At 38.7% G+C, this 17,854-nt stretch overlaps 1 protein-coding gene across 3 annotated transcripts in view; it reads right to left on the reverse strand.

The window, feature by feature from the left end:
• Nucleotides 1–17,854, reverse strand: part of SNX9 (sorting nexin 9) — a 72,272-nt gene that overhangs the window by 24,238 nt on the left and 30,180 nt on the right. For 2 of the 3 annotated variants that reach the window (XM_074896506.1, XM_074896505.1), the window contains exons 3-6: nt 16,770–16,844; nt 15,459–15,581; nt 2,213–2,399; nt 1,315–1,468 (exon numbers count right to left, since the gene is read on the reverse strand). In XM_074896506.1, the coding sequence (XP_074752607.1) occupies nt 1,315–1,468; nt 2,213–2,399; nt 15,459–15,581; nt 16,770–16,844 (539 nt within the window). The remainder of the gene's footprint in view (nt 1–1,314; nt 1,469–2,212; nt 2,400–15,458; nt 15,582–16,769; nt 16,845–17,854) is intronic. The other variant, XM_074896507.1, reaches the window with a different exon arrangement.

The raw sequence follows: 17,854 nt of genomic DNA on the forward strand, positions 1-17,854 counted from the left end.
TATTTGTGCAATACAGTCCCCTTCTAGGGCAAAGTAGCTACTTGTGCTCTGCAGCCCATCAGAGCAAACATAACAGGAGGACACAAAGTAACATCTTCCACTCCATTGCAGTCCATCCTCTCTGGAAATGCATACACACACACATACACACACACTGTCCTGCTGTTTCAGATTATCAGAATTCATTCAATCATCTGAAAGAACAGTGACCTGCAGATTTATCAAGTCTTTTAAACAGGAGTTATGTTAAAGAATTTATCCACCAATTAGAAAGAAAACCACACACATACACAAAAATCACTGTAATGTCCTTGAACTCTGCATAAAAAGTCTCGCAAAAAGCAAATTATAGTCCTCTTTCTAATTAGGAGGGTACTTGGCCCTTGAAGTACTGCAACCTACTGCCTGCTTGCAGAAATATGAGGGGTAAAGTAGGGCTTACTTCACAGACAAATAACGCTCTTAAATAAGGTAAATTTTGTGCTGGTTATACTAAATGGGTTTGCAACAAGTAGATGCCACAACAATGCAGAAGTATTGTTGCAAAACTGGACAAAACCTCCACAAAATTAACAACTAGTCGTGCAGAGACAGTTAATTTTAGTTACATACTGGAGGAGACCATTGTTCTACAATCGTTTCCAGTCTGCTTTCATCCACTTAAAGATAACCAAACAGTAGCTTCTCAGAGTAACAGTAGTTTTAGAATAAACAAACAATAAGTTGTAACATGAGATAATGCCAGTATAACCCTGACAAAGCTTCATGCTACTGTAGATTTTTGTCTTTTAAAAGAAATTAAAAAATAATTTTTAAAAATTTTAAAATTTTTTTAAAAATCAAGCTTTCTGTGGCCCAAGAATCAACCTGGGTGATGCACAAACATAGAACAGAACCTTTCCCCACTCCTAGCAACTCAAATTGCTCACAAACTCTGGGGGAACATCTCTGATCAGTCTCGCTGTATGGACAAGCCATCTATCACCTTTAACTTTCACTAACCACACATAGTGTTAAAGACAGTTACATTTTTAAGGACTTGTCCGTCCAAAAGTTCAGACCTTGTAAAAGTGTCATTTGTCTGTACAGCCTCCAAAAAATATACAGCTTTGTCACGTACTTTCAGGCTTTCATGAATCTGCGTTCTCTGATCACACAAGGAGAACACTGAACTATAAATCCATATCCACTTCTACCCCAAAACTGTAACATTTACATTGCATATTTCAAAAAAGTTGAATAGTCACACATTTACATATCTTGACAAATTCCAATTTTCTTCAATATATACATTTGCCCTGCATTTTGCATTACTTGTTAAGTGGTAATTTCATAGCAGCTGCACGAGAATTTCCACGCTGGACCCCTCCAGCTTCTGATGCTTCAGTCTCCTTGTAACCAAGATAAGATGGTGAAGTTGATTTTGGGTCATCCCAGTCATCATCCCAATCATCGTCATCAGCAGCTGCTGAAGTACACGACGGGGCAGGGGGATAGGGAAAGGAGAAAGTTATTTTCTCTTTAAAAGCAGAAGGAGTTACTTCAGAACCCATACACAAATAATCAACAAGGTAAATATATTAAGACCTAGTTCAGACTTATTTTGTGATTTCCCCCAATTACCACCATCCCCACCAAATACTGCCTGCAAAACACTACGCTAGAAATCCATTGAGGGAGAGGGACTTAAAAAAAAAAAAAGAAAGGAGGTGCTGGTGTGTTAAGATTAATTCAGTAGCGTTCCATATTCATAAACTTCAGGTTAGCATTCCCCAGCTATAAGTTCTCCTCAGAATTTAGGCTTCTACTGCAAAAAGGTAGAGAAGCCTTCTGAAAGACTAGCCATTTCCTAAAATTAAGGATTTAAGAGACTACTTCTTCACAGGCCTGAGTGCAAATTCAAGGGTGTTTAAAAGTTCCAGTTATGCAAGCTGAACAACATGACTAAGAATAGATCATGTATGAACAAAACTTTGGCTTGTCAGATTTCCATATATGTTTGAGGTGTCTGTTACTGTGGATCTGATTTTAATTTTTTAAAAGGTATTATTTTAGTGTCCAGTTTACCCATGTGGCAGCGTGCTGCTAGGAAACAGGTTTTGTTTTGTTTTTTAAATAAGCTGTATTCTATAGTTAAGAAAGATGAAGCATTTCTTACCTCTGCTGCCCACCTACTCTAATATATTAAAAATTAAGAGAATTGTTAGCACACCTGGTCCTTGATATGCCTGTGGATGGCCAAATGTTGTTGCTGCTGCCTCCCAGTTATTTGAAGCACTGTTTCTCTGGCCAGCTGCACTTTCAGGCTTTGTTGCCCAGCTGTCAGCAGCATTTCCGTTATCCCAGTTCCCAGACTTCCCAACATTCCAGCTGGACCAAGGATCACTGGCATTGTTTGCCTGCATTGTATAAAGACACAAAATAAAGAAGAAATTACTGAAGAAATGAGAAACAACGTACTTTCTTCTTGAAGTCTTTGATCTCCTGCTGATAGGCTATGAGCTTGCATTCAACACTGGTTCAATTTAGGAGCAGCTGCCAAATCTGACATTCTCAGCTATACAATTCTTAAATGCTGTAAGCACCTGTAAGAACTGAACAGTTTTCCAGCAATGTGACACCAATACATACTAATAAGTGTTACACCTCCTCAGGGAAGTTAAACTATTTGTTCCAACAGTGTGAGGAAGCACTCTTACCCATGGTAATAATTTCACACCAACACCATAAGTATGGTGCATGTGAACTATTAATTACCTAAAGCCATGGAGTAATTAGAGCATTTAAAACACAAAAGATTAGGTTTTTTCAAATGGTTATTTTATCAAACTCAGATTAGTGACTTTTAGTAAAGGCAAACCATAAACTGACCACACACACCATCACTACTGGTGTGACGGGTGTTACGGCCAGCGACCTGCTCAGCTTCCCTGTTAGAGCTTAACTCATTCACAGCAAAGATGAGAGAAGGAAACAAACATCTGCCAGGGAACAGTCTGGCATCTCCCTGTAGACCTACTGTCTCATCTTAAGCTTCTGGTGATGGTAATCACACATAACCTTCTGCTGATGCTGTTGTGGAGGTGGAAACCTCCGTGAAAGAGCATAGAGCAGACATGTCACTAATTACTGCATCAATTTATCAAGTTCATCTGTCAGTAAATTGGATTAATAGCTTAGCATTTTGTTCAGCTCCTTGATTTTAACACTACACTTCGAAAAACTATTGACTAGTTAAGTGCAGTCTACTTCAAACACTTAGTGCAGAGACTAGCTGGCAGAAAGAAAGAACCACTCACAAATCAAAACCTACACACCTGAAGTGTAGGCAGAAGGAGAAGGAGAGCAAATAAAACCTACAAAGCCAGTCTTGTTCAGCAGAGGGAGAAACTGAGTTTTGTAAAAGGAAGTCTCAAAACCTACAGAAGCCAGTGCATTATTTTTATCATGAAGCATATAAAAAAAGGGATGCCTAATATAAATTAATTGCTATCAGAATATAACATTTACATGTACAGAAAATAAAACTCCCACTAAAAGTCAAATTAGTCTCTGTAAAAACATTGAATAAGTTTGTTTCTTACACAAAATAAAGTACAGCTACTCCTCATTCCATTTTTTCCACTAAAAATTCTCACCTCTCATTTTAGCTTCAAGTTACTACTTAGAAATAAGAGCACTCGTTTCAGTTTTTCCTAAAACAAAGTAATCTGACAGTCAGGTTTCACAAACACTATCAAACCTTTAGGACTTGAAAATGGTGCTGATATTGTGTAACACCTGTTCTTTAGGTACAGAGTCCCCAGGATCTGGAAATTATGACCAAGCCTCCAAGGTGGGGGAAATCACCATTCAAAAGCCTCAGAGTCAGTGGTTCTTAGGAACTGATGGAATGAGAGAGACTATGTGGACAGCTTCTATACCGATAGTTTGAGGGGATTTTTTGTGAGGATGAAACTGATGCAAGAACATGACTGTCTAAAGGAGCAGGATCACTGAGGTCTACCTAATTCTTGGATAGCTGATGCACAGCGCTACTCTCAGCAATTACAAGGAAGTTGCTGGTAGAATATACCAGCCTGTTCTTCCTACGATATCCACCTGCTATGAGTTTAAAGAGAAATAATCATATGTACCATCAGTCAGCACTGCTTATCTTTGCTAAATGACAACACACGCTGGGGTTCAACCACATGGAAAAGCACACCTGTTCCTAACATAACTTAGAGCACCTAGAAAAGAATAGTTTGCATAATACTCATTTGCCTGTACTTCTGCAATATATGTTGTGCTGATCACTGGCAAATGAAAGCCCAGAAGTAGGATGATTGCCAAAAGGCTGAGTAAAGCTTTCCTCTTCTCTTTAGTTCATATGAAATCCGGTACATGAGTGGGTGACAAAAAAACCTTAAAATGTGCTGCAAAACAAGGGGGAGGCAATAATATTAACACTGGGTACACTACTGCAGAACGACTGTCAAGAGCTATCATCACCAAAGTTGCAGACAGTTGCTGATATACACTAAATGCTGTACAGCAAGGGGAAATTGATTACTTAAATAGCCCTCTCAGATGTCTCATCTCTGTACCTATATGGAAGCACTATTCAAATCGGAAAATTTGACTTATGAGGTGTCCAAGAAAGCGCTGCGGTAAGCTTCTGACCCTTGATGTATCACTCACAGAGTATAAAAGGGCTGAGATATGCTATTCCCACTCAGCTCCTTTCAGCCAAAGGGTCCACATTTCTTTCTGAGGCACTGGGGAAGAGGGTAAGAGATGGGTTAGGACAAAGAGCATTTACAGGTCTCCTTTTATCTTTCTCCAAATGTTTGCCTACATGCACACACACTGTGGTAGCCAAAAATCAGCAAATGTGGACAAGGGTTCAGGAATCAGGCCTGTCATCCTCAAGGTCCCATAGCACTGTGCAGGACCAAGTAAAGACCGAGCATTTAATAAAAGGGTAATCTCAGCTCCAGTCAGCAGTTCTGTGGATCTCAGCAGCTGACAAATTCCATACAAGAAGCCATTCATGTGGCTTCACTCTGGTTGAATAAACCCTAATTAAGCCAGCAAGTATTTTGTAAGTGATTAAATTACATGTTCTCACACCTTTAGTTTTCCATAACTGAAATTCACAATCCTCTGATCTCTCTTGAGTCAGCACAAAGAAGATGAAGAGTCCATGCAAAAAGCTGTTATTTAGTCAATGTAACTTGATACAGCACACCTAATATCCAAGTAAATCTCAAATGCAAATGCACAAAAAGAAATGCCACACCACACATAATTAAGACGCTAATCAACCTTCAAATGAAACACTGCATCTCTTTGCTCCTCAAGGTAACAGCAAACAAGTACGCTGAGATTAAATTCAAGGATGAACTCCTTAAAAGCAGCTGATTTTCCTTTTTGTAGACTATTATGGACTTACCCGCTCCTACTATTCTAGGAGAAAAAATACCATAAAAAGGCTATTTGGGGAACAGACAGAGGGAACACATTACTGAATATTTTAAGTCTTCCATTAAGCGCAGATTCAAACTCACTATAGAAACAGATCATTACTGTTGGGGGGCTGGGGGAGGGGAGAAGCAGTTTAGTATGTTTTTAAAGATCTAATAATAGTTAAATGAGAAAAATTCCACAACAGGAAAATCCTCAGCTTGGCAGTGGAATGTCAATATCTTTACCAAATGAATCATGAATTAAATAAGAAGCAGCGACATCTTTGGTATTTTCTACAGAATCCAAAGTTATAGATAGTAAAGCTAAGGTAAGTCATTGACACATCTTTTTGCCCTGGATAAAAATCTTTTTTTGACCTCTTGGCCAACTGATTTGTTCCTGGCAGACTCCTTCCTTTTATTCATGGATGTTCCTGATGGACAAATAGATCCATCTATTCTACTCTTGAGGGACAAAAGCCAAAACAAACATGATGTTCAGATGCTAAATCTAAGTTGAGAATCTAAAAAGATCTAGGTAACTGTGCCATCAAAAATGACAACATCCAACCGTAAGAAATACACCTTGAAATCTACTCAGAGGCAGAAGCCACACTGAAGCAGTGAGTTGAGAAAGTAAGTCTGATCAAATCAAGGGAAGTCCAGGACAGCCAAAGCTGCAATGAGAAGTGTTATGATCTTGAAGAGAAGTTGAGAAAAGACAGACAGCACAGAGAAATGGCAGAAAATACAAGAAAAGTCATGGTGGCTCAGCTGAATAGCTCACAGGAATGAACATACCTCTCCAGTTTCATACCTGCCTTAGTTACCTTGAATGGAGACAAAGGTCTTAGGCATACTCACGCATTACACAGAACTCAAGTTCTTTGGATAACAGCCTCTGAACAGATACATAAAATAAGTAAGTGAATATAGACAGTCACCCTAAAAATCAAGCTTTTTTTTCCTCCTGGAAAAGATGTGTAGAGCTAAAAGTCTACTCAGCAGCAATCGCAGAGCTGCATTCACTGTGCTGTATTTACCACAGAGCAAGTGTGCACATTAGGAGATACTGAAGTAGCTGTCATGCCCATGATATTTTATGCCCAAGGTTTCTCCCTTCTTCCTAAGGTAAATCAGTACCTTAGCATTGTGGTTCATGTGCACTTCTTCCTCTTCTGAAGGAAGGCCCTCTTTTCTGTTGTACAATTTAAACATGTTTTCTCCTTAAATAAATCCTCTAGAAAAAGCAGAAGTGGAGATGGGCTAGACTTTAAGGGATAACCAGCCTTATGGACTCACATACTAGAATGTTCCTGTGGATAAATACATGAAAGCAATAGCAGAGAAGACATCCTGAAGCAGTTGTCAAGGAGGCAGTAGCAATGATGTCCAAGGAAACCATTAGTTCCTCAGCTGTTCCTGTCATCACTTCCTTCCAGAGGAAACCGTCATCCAGCACCTTCACTCCCAGTCCCACTGCTCCTTCATAAAGTAGTCCCTGCATAGGAGCTGGGCTTTGCCTGCTCACAAAGTCAAGGCACACCCACTGGATGCTCCTTGCTTTCAGCAGGATAAAAAACCCAAACCACTAGCGGAAGAACTGAGCTACCACTATGAAGACCAGTGCAGCTAGTTTTTTTGTTTTTCTCCCACTTCCAATCCCATTCCCTTACCTGTGAGGTTATTCACAGCTAGAGTGGACTAGAGACTGCATTGCTTCTACACAGTGCAGGCACAGGATTTCCATCTATTAACTCCTGATTCAGCTCAAAAAAATAGCCATGTTTGAAGTATAGAATGTTTTTTTAGAAAGATTCATAATTTAGACTTGAGAAAACAATATTCGGTGATGGTACGAGGGGAGGGAAAACACATCTATTGTCATCCTCACTGCTTAAAGCAATTTTTTCTTTTTTTAAATTAAAGTTTGCTTAGTTTCAACTTTGAGCCACTAAAAATCCTGTATACATTTATTCAATGAAGCTCTCAGGCTTCTGTCTTTATTACTCACACCTGCACATGTAAATGGCAATCAAGTCACCTCTTTACATCCTTATCTTCACTTGATATTATTTAAATCCCTAACGGTTTCTTCTTGAAACACAGATGAGAAATCTCAGACAGTTTTCCAAGTAGCAGTCACAGCAATGCCAGAAACAGAAGAAAGACTCCCTGTTCCTCTCTGATGTTCTCTAACCTTTGTAGCCTGATCCTGGGATGTCTAAAGAAGGCTTTATCCTTCCTTTTTGGGAAAAGCACACTCTATTTTTGTTTGGGAACAGAGGAGAGGGATTTCCTTTGTTGCCTTGTTTTGGAGGAGCAGTTGAAGAGTATTACTGCCTAAGACTTTTCAGCTTACCACTTTCAATTACAAATGCCCACAATTCCACCTCGAAGTAAGTGCTCAGTGAACAATGAACAAAAAAAAAACCCAAAAACCAAAAAACAAATCAGAAGGAAATTATATACTGCAGCAAGCTCCCTGCTGTGGTGAAGGGGACTGCGCAACACATGCATGTCATAGTGTGCAAGCAAGGAGAAACATTCATAGGAGTGCTGACAAGATTGTCACCATTATCAAGTTAAAATAGTCTTTATACGGTCAATGCCAAACTACTAGACCAAAAGGCTACCTCATTAAATAAGTCAAATTAAAACAAAGCTATAAGAAAAAGAGCACACAAACACTGTAAATTGTGGAAAACTATTTCAATAGTCAGGTTTCGCCTGAGGCTATGGGTGCAAAGGTGAGGTGTGATCACAGTACTACAGTTTAACCACTTGCTGCCTGAGCCTTTACATTTCACTGGCACACCCACAAAAAAAAAGCTCAAGACAACTCCATAATTGGAATTGGTACAATTAGTCATATGTTAGACAGTTATTTTTTAATATGTGAATGCAATTCATTTCAAAGCAAGCCAGACACTGTTTCCAAGTACTGTGTGGAAGTCACTGCCTAGTACTTTGGTTAAACAAGAATTGGTCATAAATTCCCATTACTGGTACAAATGCAATATTGGGATTAAGACAGGGTGGGGGAGGAAAGAGTTGCTCTCAAATTACACGTAGCAATGGAGGATGTTATAGTGTCATTATCTGTAACAGGAACTAGAAGTTACTTATCATGAAAGCCAAACCAGCGTAAAACACTCTGGGTATTTTTTTTTAATTTTATCTTTTCTACTTCTGAACAGTTCTAGCCCACCAGTTTTGCTTATACTTCTTTTTAGGTATCTTCTGAACTATGTCCTTCTAGATGTGACTTACACACACATAGAAGCAACTTTACACTTAATCTTAGAAACATACACATTTATGCAGAGTGAAGGTTTATTAGCCAAGGAAATAATAATTTCCAAAAATCCAGAAACAACTGTAACTTCCATGGTGAACCTACCTGCATATTTTAAGCTCATTCACCATACTGGTTTAACAAGACAAACCAGACTTAACCAAACATGAGTGAGTCACATTTCCCATGACAATACTACTTTACTGCACACACAGCCATGTCAGAGAACAGAAATGCTGTTACAGGAATGCAATAACATGTATGTCAAAATTTCCATTTAGGTAGAATAGTGTGATCTTAATATGAGCACTATATTTATTTTATTCAATCTTAACATTTATTGCTGCTCATAGCGGGGGGTGGGGGGGTGAGCTACAGTATGCAAATCAAACAATGAACTAGCAATTTGCCTTTCCAGCACTAAGCTGCAAGAAGTGGAAGAGATACGAGAAGTAAAGCTCTGGGAATAGCTTCTTTACTGTCTTCCTTATGCACGTTAAACAACTTACCCCTACATACGAGGTAACTGAAGAATTGCTTCATCTCCTGCATAACAAACTACGTATTTTCACTACTTATTCACCCTGCCCCACAGCTTTCTGAAAGGAAAGGGTTTTCTACACGTAAGACAGTCCATCTGTTTTCATATCTTTCAACAGCTGTGTAGCAGCTTATCTTTCTTCTACTGAGAGAGAAACTATCCCAAGTGATTTCACACCTATCACTGGATAAAACAATGCAAATATGAGAGGTTTGTTAGTAGCTTACCTACTCATAGGGCCTTGCTGCTCTGCCCACAACATAACTGAAGACACAAAGAAACATGCAGATTCACTAAGGTCACACTGGAATTAACTGAAAATTTTTCAATTCACAAAAATGCTAACTCTCAGAATACTTATTTTATCCAGAACTAAGGGGAGCTGTACAGTCATCATCATACAGAAGTAGACTTGGCAATGATTACAGAATCAGTGTCAAGAAAAGGGAACAAACTCCTCTACAAATGCAACTTATGGTTAGCTACAAGAACTATTTTTATATCTTAAATACTGTCAAGCCACATGTACAGCTCTTACGTCAACACAGCTGGTGATCTACTTCCACCATGAAACAGACAGGCAGTACTCTAATTTCATTTATATATTTTTAATAATAGTTTTCTATTCTCCAGAGAGGGAGGAAAAAAAAAAAAGGGCTAGACTTTAAGCTCTAGAGGGGAGAGAAACCATACAGACTAAAATACGTAGTATACTGAAATTTAGAGCATTTCTATCCTGTGTTCAAACATGCATGTCAGGCTATAAACAGGTAGACTACATTACGGCTAATTGTACATACCGTTTGTTTACAGACTACTAATGAGACTACTGTACAGATTAAAAAGTTTTAGCTTCTTAATAAGGAGAACTAGTTTAGACCAACATAGTTGCAATTTAGATTTAACCTAGGTGAAATCTAAGTAACTCAGATAAATGCTACTGTGAAAACAGAAAGTTGATATTTCTTCACAACTTTTAAAACATTTTAAGTTAGATAAATGAAAAAACGCCAGAAATTGTGGTTTAGAATGGAGAGAGCAATCATCGCTGTTAAAACAGCAGTTTCGGAACCTGGAACACGTGCAAAATAAATGCAAGTACATCTGTGATTGAGAAGCCCTAGTCTTGATCACAAAAAAACCCAAACCAAGCAGTTGGAGGAGACTGCTTGAAATGAATTTTACATTAATGCTTGTATTTCCATACATTAATTATGAAGTTTGCAAATGCCACCAAGCTAACACAACCTCTTGGTCAGCTGCAATGAGAAACACTATTTAAAAGCGTGAAACAGGTTACCCTTTGTTGCTACAGCTCCTGGAGGCAACTCGCATCAAAGTAATACTACAAGGGAAAAAAAATACCACTTATTTTTCAACAGAAATGAGAAATTTTGTGTTCAGTGTATTTCAAGATATTTATTTGGTTTAACCTGCCATAATTTATATTAATTTCAGTGCCATTATTGCCAGTGAATATTCTAATACCAGAAGAGTTTACATATAACTTACTTCAACACATATATGCAGTTCTAAAAAATAGAAAAAATAATAAGTGCTGATATACCTACTCACTGATTGTTCCAAATGATAGTCTAAAATTAGCACCCTGCATTGTCGCTCTGAGGAACAGTGGGTTGACAGAAAAGAAAGATTTCTCATTCCCTTTGCTTTCTCTGAGGGCTACAAGATCAAAACAGCATCAGACCCATACAAAAACTATGCAACAACCTGCATCTTTGGCAACTAAGAGTTACTTGCACTGTATTTTGTTGAGTAATTTTTTAAGGCTTTTCAGACATTAAACCACAAATGTTATGGGCAGATTAACATTAAATTATCCTATCTGCTTTCCTCTGAGTGTAAAAATAGTCACCTTGAGTAATTTTTTTTCCCCTTGTTTGTATATAATTAGCTTCATTACTTCCTCCAATTTCTTGCATCTCCCAAATATTTTCTACAGGTAGCTCTTCCAAAGAGCACCTGCAAGCTTTACCAAGGCAGCTGTTACTGGAACACTACTGATGCAATGAATGGTTGGGGAAGAGTAAAGTGCCATGGGTCATGCAGAATTCTTCTCTTCTCCTTCAGAAGTACATCTGCATCCCTTTTCATCTGTAGCAAACCCAGGTAAGGTGCAACACAAAGTGTTGCTGTGGTCACTGTACCTTTCTCAGTGAAGGAAAGGAAGTAAAAGCAGCTGCTTTTAGTCATTCAGGAGATTATTTAGAGAACAACAAATAACCTTCTAAAAAAAAGACAGACAGGGAGCAAGGCAGTATTTGAGCTGATGAGGTTTTCCTAGCATCAAAAAGTTATGGATTCCAGAGTAGGAAACCAAAAGTCTCTTGTTTGCCTGGAAAGCAAAAAGGGATGTGTGTAGACAAAGGGAGAAAGTAAGTTTTATTTTTAGAGAGAGAGAGAGATATGCATAGAAACTGATCTGGGAAACCTGAAGAGTTAGGGTTCACTATTACATGCAGCATTGCTACTTAAGAAAGCAGTCATCCCCCCAGACCTATTAGGCCATATGAAGATATGCCAGCAAGAATATAATGTATAAAGCTAAATAATAAATCTGTTGGGATTTTTTAAAGCCCTGTCAGAAGCACACTGCTATTTGAGATATATTTCTAAACTGATAGGCTAACTAGTTCAGAACTTTAGAAATAAAACTAAGACAGAAAAAAAAGTTACAGATGTTAAGTTTGCATTCAACTATAACTGCTTGTACTGGTTTTGGCTGGGATAGAGTTCATTTTCTTCAAAGTAGCTGATATGGTGCTATGTTTTGGATTTGTGACCAAAACAGTGTTGATAACACAGGGATGTTTTGGTTATTGCTGAACAATGCTTGCACAGTGTCAAGGCCTCTCTCACTGTGCCCTGCCAGTGAGTAGGCTGGGGGTGCAGAAGAGGCTAGGAGGGGACATGGCTGGGACAGCTAATCCCAGCTGACCAAAAGGATATTCCATACCGTATGCCATGGTGCTCAGCAATAAGTGCTATAGGAGAGAAAGAGGAAGGGGAGATGGTGATCTGTCTTACTAAGTAACCCTTACATGTGATGGAGCCCTGCTTTCCTGGGGATGGCTGAACACCTGACTGCCGATGGGAAGTGCTGAATGAACTCCTTGTTTAGCTTTGCTTGCATGCGCAGCTTTTGCTTTACCCATTAAGCTGTTTTTATCCCAACCCACAAGCTTCCACACTTCTACTCTTCTTGTTCTTTCCCCCATCCTGACTGGGGGGGAGTGAGCGAGCACGCAGGCGGGGTTGAGTTGCCTACTAGGGTTAAACCACAACACTGTGGTTTAACTGGTCTCTTGAAAAAAGAAAACCAAAACCACCCCACACGCATACATTTAAACTCAGCAGGATCTACTATTTTTAATGTCTTGGTATTGAAAGACTATGCAACAACCTGGATTTTCTTTACTGTTAGAAGAACGGAAGAAATTCTAAGAATTAAAACATTTCTTGATTTCTTGAAATTGGGGAGGTGTATGTTACATGTATGTTAAAGTGACTTAATGTTTACAGAAAGTAATTTCTTCAAGACAGTAGTAATAAGAAAAATCCCCAAACATCCGGTTAATTTAGACATGCTTTTATAAAGTCTTCTTGTAATAAACTCATACACCCCCATGTTACTATAAAATATAATAGCATAAAATGTCAGCATTTAGAGAAGCTGCTATTTCTTTTTGCAGTCCACCAGACTACATGTAGAAACATTTTAGTCTCCACAGCTCCAACATCGATTCTCTTATACTGACATATAATTTGTCAGGTTTTCTTTGCTCTCCATAGCCTGAACACACAAGTGGCATTCAAGATGAAGTGCTTTGTATGATGACCTAATCACTCATTAAGGCACTTTAAAAGAGGAAGTCAATTGTTTGCAACTGTGCATCTCAACACAGATCAATCCAAGGTGTCTGAGTGAACTGTTAGTGTAAATGTTATCATAACCAAATGCAGAGTAATATGTCTAGGAAGAAGGGTTATACCCACAAAGATTGTATTCTTATAAGCAGTGGCTCTAAAAGAGAAGCCAGTACGCAGGGGATGAGCAGCTCAGTATAACCTCCCGATGCAATATCACAGGAATCAATGCAATCTTTCACTGCATCTGGCTTTTCTGGCCATGCAACAGGATGGTTCCTGCTATGAAAAAACAGGAAAACAAAAGACCCAAGCACACAGTCTGAGCAAATTTGCTTTCTCTCCATCTTGCGTGGCCTTGGCTGCATCCAGGTGCACACTCTCCTCCTACCTCTCTCCTATTAATGCTACCAATATAGTTTTACTATAATACACTATGGTATACTGGTCCTCCCAGCTGTCTCAGCATTTAAAGGATAAGGGACATTTGTAAGACTAAGGCACTGACACAGATAAGACAAGCTGTTTGCCTGAAGTTACTCCTTTCCAAAACCTGTTATGAAGAAACTGCAACTTCTATGTATTACAGGGCCAGTATACTGCTGATCCTGTGTAAACTGTATTAGGAAGTGACCATTTTTCAAGCTTTTCCCTCCTCCAGAAATGCGACTTCCAAAACTAGATTGCCATCATAATTCTCTATTATTTAGAATATAATAGATACCTCTCACACCTCCTATACAGGAAAGGGCTGTTTTTCTTCCCTTCTCCAGGCACAAGTACCTTGTGTTCAGCACAGATCAAGCTCTGATAGATACCTCTACCGCCATCCAAAATATTCTATGTTTATTATTTTAGTAATTCTCTTTACATCTAATTAAGTTCAGATTTGACAGAAATAGCTGCTGCAAATATTTCAATCTTCCCCAGAAGTAAAGTTTGGCCAGAAACTCTATAGGAGGAAAAATTGACACAAGGGTAACAGACAGAGCATAAGAAATGAGGTTCCCACTCTACCTTTAAATTACTCTAAGTTACTGAGGGAAAACAAACCTAAAATCACTGCTTTTAGTTCACTCTGACATGAGAAATTCATGAGGCATTTCAAAAGCTCTGTGTTTAGCCTTAATATTACTAGGCATCAATTAAAACTATTTAATTATAAACACTGAAATAGTCACAGTGAGGTCTGGAGTTCTCACTATACCTGTGATCACAGAATTACAATCCTGGCATTGTCCGGCTGAATACAAGCAAACACAAACCAAACACTACACCGTCAATCAACTGTTACATTCACTGTCATACAAAAATGCCCCATGTACAGTTTTCAAGAGATCTCCCTTCATGTCAAAGTTCTGTGGTGCAAGTTACAATTAAGAAATCTAATAACTGATACTTAACTGACCCACAAACCAGATGTGTCCCCAGCTGCTACAATAAGTAAAGCATTTACTTTCCAACACAAAAGACCATTGCATGCTGCTGTCGAAAAAAAGCAGATTTTGTACTTCTGTTGACCTGTGGACTTCAAAATGTTTAACTGTTCCTACATGTGCAACATGCAGCAGCCTGTAGACCATGATAAACAGCTTGTGTTTAAGATAACGTATGTCCTCAGATATCTAACCTGAAACTAAATACTTGCTGCTTAATGAACTGACACACCAGGCAAAAAGCTATGAATAGAGGGGGGTGGGAAGAAAAACATTCTTTCAGCAAAACCAAACTCAGCCTCTTCTCCAACTGATGGGGAACGCATGGGAATGCATGAACTTGCTTCATCTTTTTTAATCAAAGAAACAAGTCTTACTCAAGTTCTGAAAAAGATATATATATCCATTCACTCTGGCTGATGAAGCATAGACCACTCAATCATAGTAGACATTTTTTTTTAAAAAAAAAGAAAGCTTTGGTTCCTTAAAGTTTATCATACAAACACAAGTAACTTGAAAATAAAGTAAATTTGCTAAGAGTGCACTTACACAGAACTGAGGTACAGAGTTTGAGGTAGTCACAGATTTACAGGATTAGAGACTGGAAAGAATAAAAATGCTCTACTTCTGAAAGTGTTACAATATCAAATTTTCCAGCTGTCACAGTATCTGAACAATCACACAGATCATTAACATTCAACAAAAGTGTTCCCTAATGAAAACACGACTACTTTAATTAGTTCTTTTATGAGGGTTCACAAATACTGCACAGCACAACAGAAGAGTGCAAGTTATGTCAACAAAACTTGCCACACCCACTGTGCCTGAAAAACCATGAGACATACCTGATTACTGCTTTTTGCAGCAGAGTTGGTCTGAGTTGTATTTGAAGAAAGAGAATCAAAGAAGGCTTGGTCAGCTAGTGAGTTACCACAGCTAATTCCATCTTTTGCACCTTCAGTTATAATCTGAAATGGAAAAAGTTGCAAAAGATTTTTCATGCTTCCATTAATCAAATTATGCTGTTTAATATATACAATCATCCTAACATTCACATCACTAGGCTTGAATATGGTTGCATGTAGCCTTTTTGAATTCAAATTCAATAGAACCTTTTACAAGAAACTGATGGGATGGATCTGGAAGACCTACTTCTAGAACAGATATAATTAGTTTGCATTATAACACCATAACACATAAGACTGCTGTAGCAGAGGACACCTATCTACAAAGTCATTAAGGATTAACAAAGTTGTTAACATTACTGCTTGGAGACTGGGAACTCAATGCTCAGAGGATCAGTTTGGGACAGCAAGTTTGGAGAGCCAAAAGGTACTGGACCATGAGCTAGCCAACTGAAGGCAAAAAGCAAGGTCATGTTAAGGTCATGTGAGCCAGCATTGTCCTCCCCTGCCTCTTCTTTTTTTAATTTTAAATAACCACAGCACTGGTGAAGGACAGAAGGCACATGCCTTAAAAGGAGGCAGCAAGAATTAACAGCTAGAGTCTTCACTGAACTGGCATCCTGCAGAGACATACAGACACTGGGCCCTTCAAGAGTGAGCTGGGTTCCAGTCTTTGCACTGAGACCCCCCTTCCACCCCCACCCCCATACCACCAGTCTTTAAACAAAGAACAGATCAACACACACTGAAGTGACAGCAAAGGCCTTCAGGAAGAAGATCAGCTGAGCAGCCCCTAGATTTGGGTTCCCATATCCTGAGCCCCAGAAGTGGGGTTCCATTCCAGAGATTTATGAGCATGTGGCAAATCAGCCACAGCAACACCGGTGTAAACTTGCATTACTCAATTCACTTCCGTGTCTGTATCTTCAGTCAGGAAAACAAAATGATTATTGGATCATGAGATGACCTCCCCCCAAACCACAGGCAGACTCAAAATAGCTCATCTTCTGCAGATGACCAGTATTTACTATAGACAACCTCCTGTCGCATTTCTTGGGAAACCATGAAGAAGCACAGAAACTTTGGATGGCATGTTTGTACCGGTTTCCAAAGCCAGCTACAGTAAGATTACATATTCCAGGCTTTAACATTGGAAGCATTATGTTTGAGCATTAGAGCATGATCAGAGAATGAGACGACAGCCTTTTCAGTAGTTCTGCTTTCTTAATGCAGAGTAGTGGAGTCACTTACCTCAACATAATCTGTTGGAACAAGTCCTCTCTCACCTTGGCTATTTTTTCCTTCTAACCAGCCTCCACCGACATCCTAAAAGAAGTAATAATATAGAAATAGTTTTGCTAGATGGATCCCACAGCATGTTTTAAACAGCTCAGGAGGAAGGACTGTCTTACTGTCAAATGCAATGTTCAAAATACAGTTATGACTGTATGACCATGAACAAACTCACTTAAATTTGCTGAAGCAACAGACACACTCACTTAAACAGAATACAGAGCATGCTTGTTTCACACAGCTCTTGGGGACATCAGATTTAACAACCATGAGGGGGAAATGGTTATTTTCGGCACTTTTGATCGTTTATGAAATCACAGTCAATTGTCTGGACACGGCCTGCATCAAAACACAGCTATTAGTAGGCCAATTCCAAAGCATTAATTTTAATCAACAGATTATAAAGAATCAACACTCAAGGAATTAAACTATTGATAATACCTGTAAAATCTCTGCTTCACTTACTGAAGGTGCAGAGGTGTGTGATGAGTGGGAGCTATAATCTAGCTACAAAAATATTAAGGATAACATCAAGATTAAGAGAGGTACATGCCATGCAAGATCTGGAGACACGCTTTCTAGTGTACATTTGATTTCAGAGGCAGGTCTCATGCTATTAGTTTGGAAAGAATTAACACAATTCAGCTCTGATCTCAGTTGGACATCGTGTTACTGTTTGTTTAACACACATATTCTACATATACAAAGAAACCTTTGCAGACCTTGCAGTTAAGCAAAGTCAGCCCCAGGACAACATTATCTGGAATAAGCAAGTCCTGTTTTAAAATCAAGCTGTTCATTGAATACATAGTTACATGTCAGGCTAACCCACAGCTGGAAATTGGAACCACATACGTTAGACAGCAATTATTGAATTTCAGGGGGGTTTAATTTGCTTTTTAATGGATGTATTAGTTTATTTACAATTTTGTTGTTTCACTTGGAAATTTTATGTAATCCTGCACATAGTAAGAAGTCTGCTTATGTATTCAAGATTTTAGACAGTAAAGATCAATCAGTTACTGAAATAACGAACTTTAATT

Source organism: Athene noctua, chromosome 1 (genome assembly GCF_965140245.1).
Source record: "Athene noctua chromosome 1, bAthNoc1.hap1.1, whole genome shotgun sequence".
Lineage (NCBI taxonomy): Eukaryota > Metazoa > Chordata > Aves > Strigiformes > Strigidae > Athene > Athene noctua.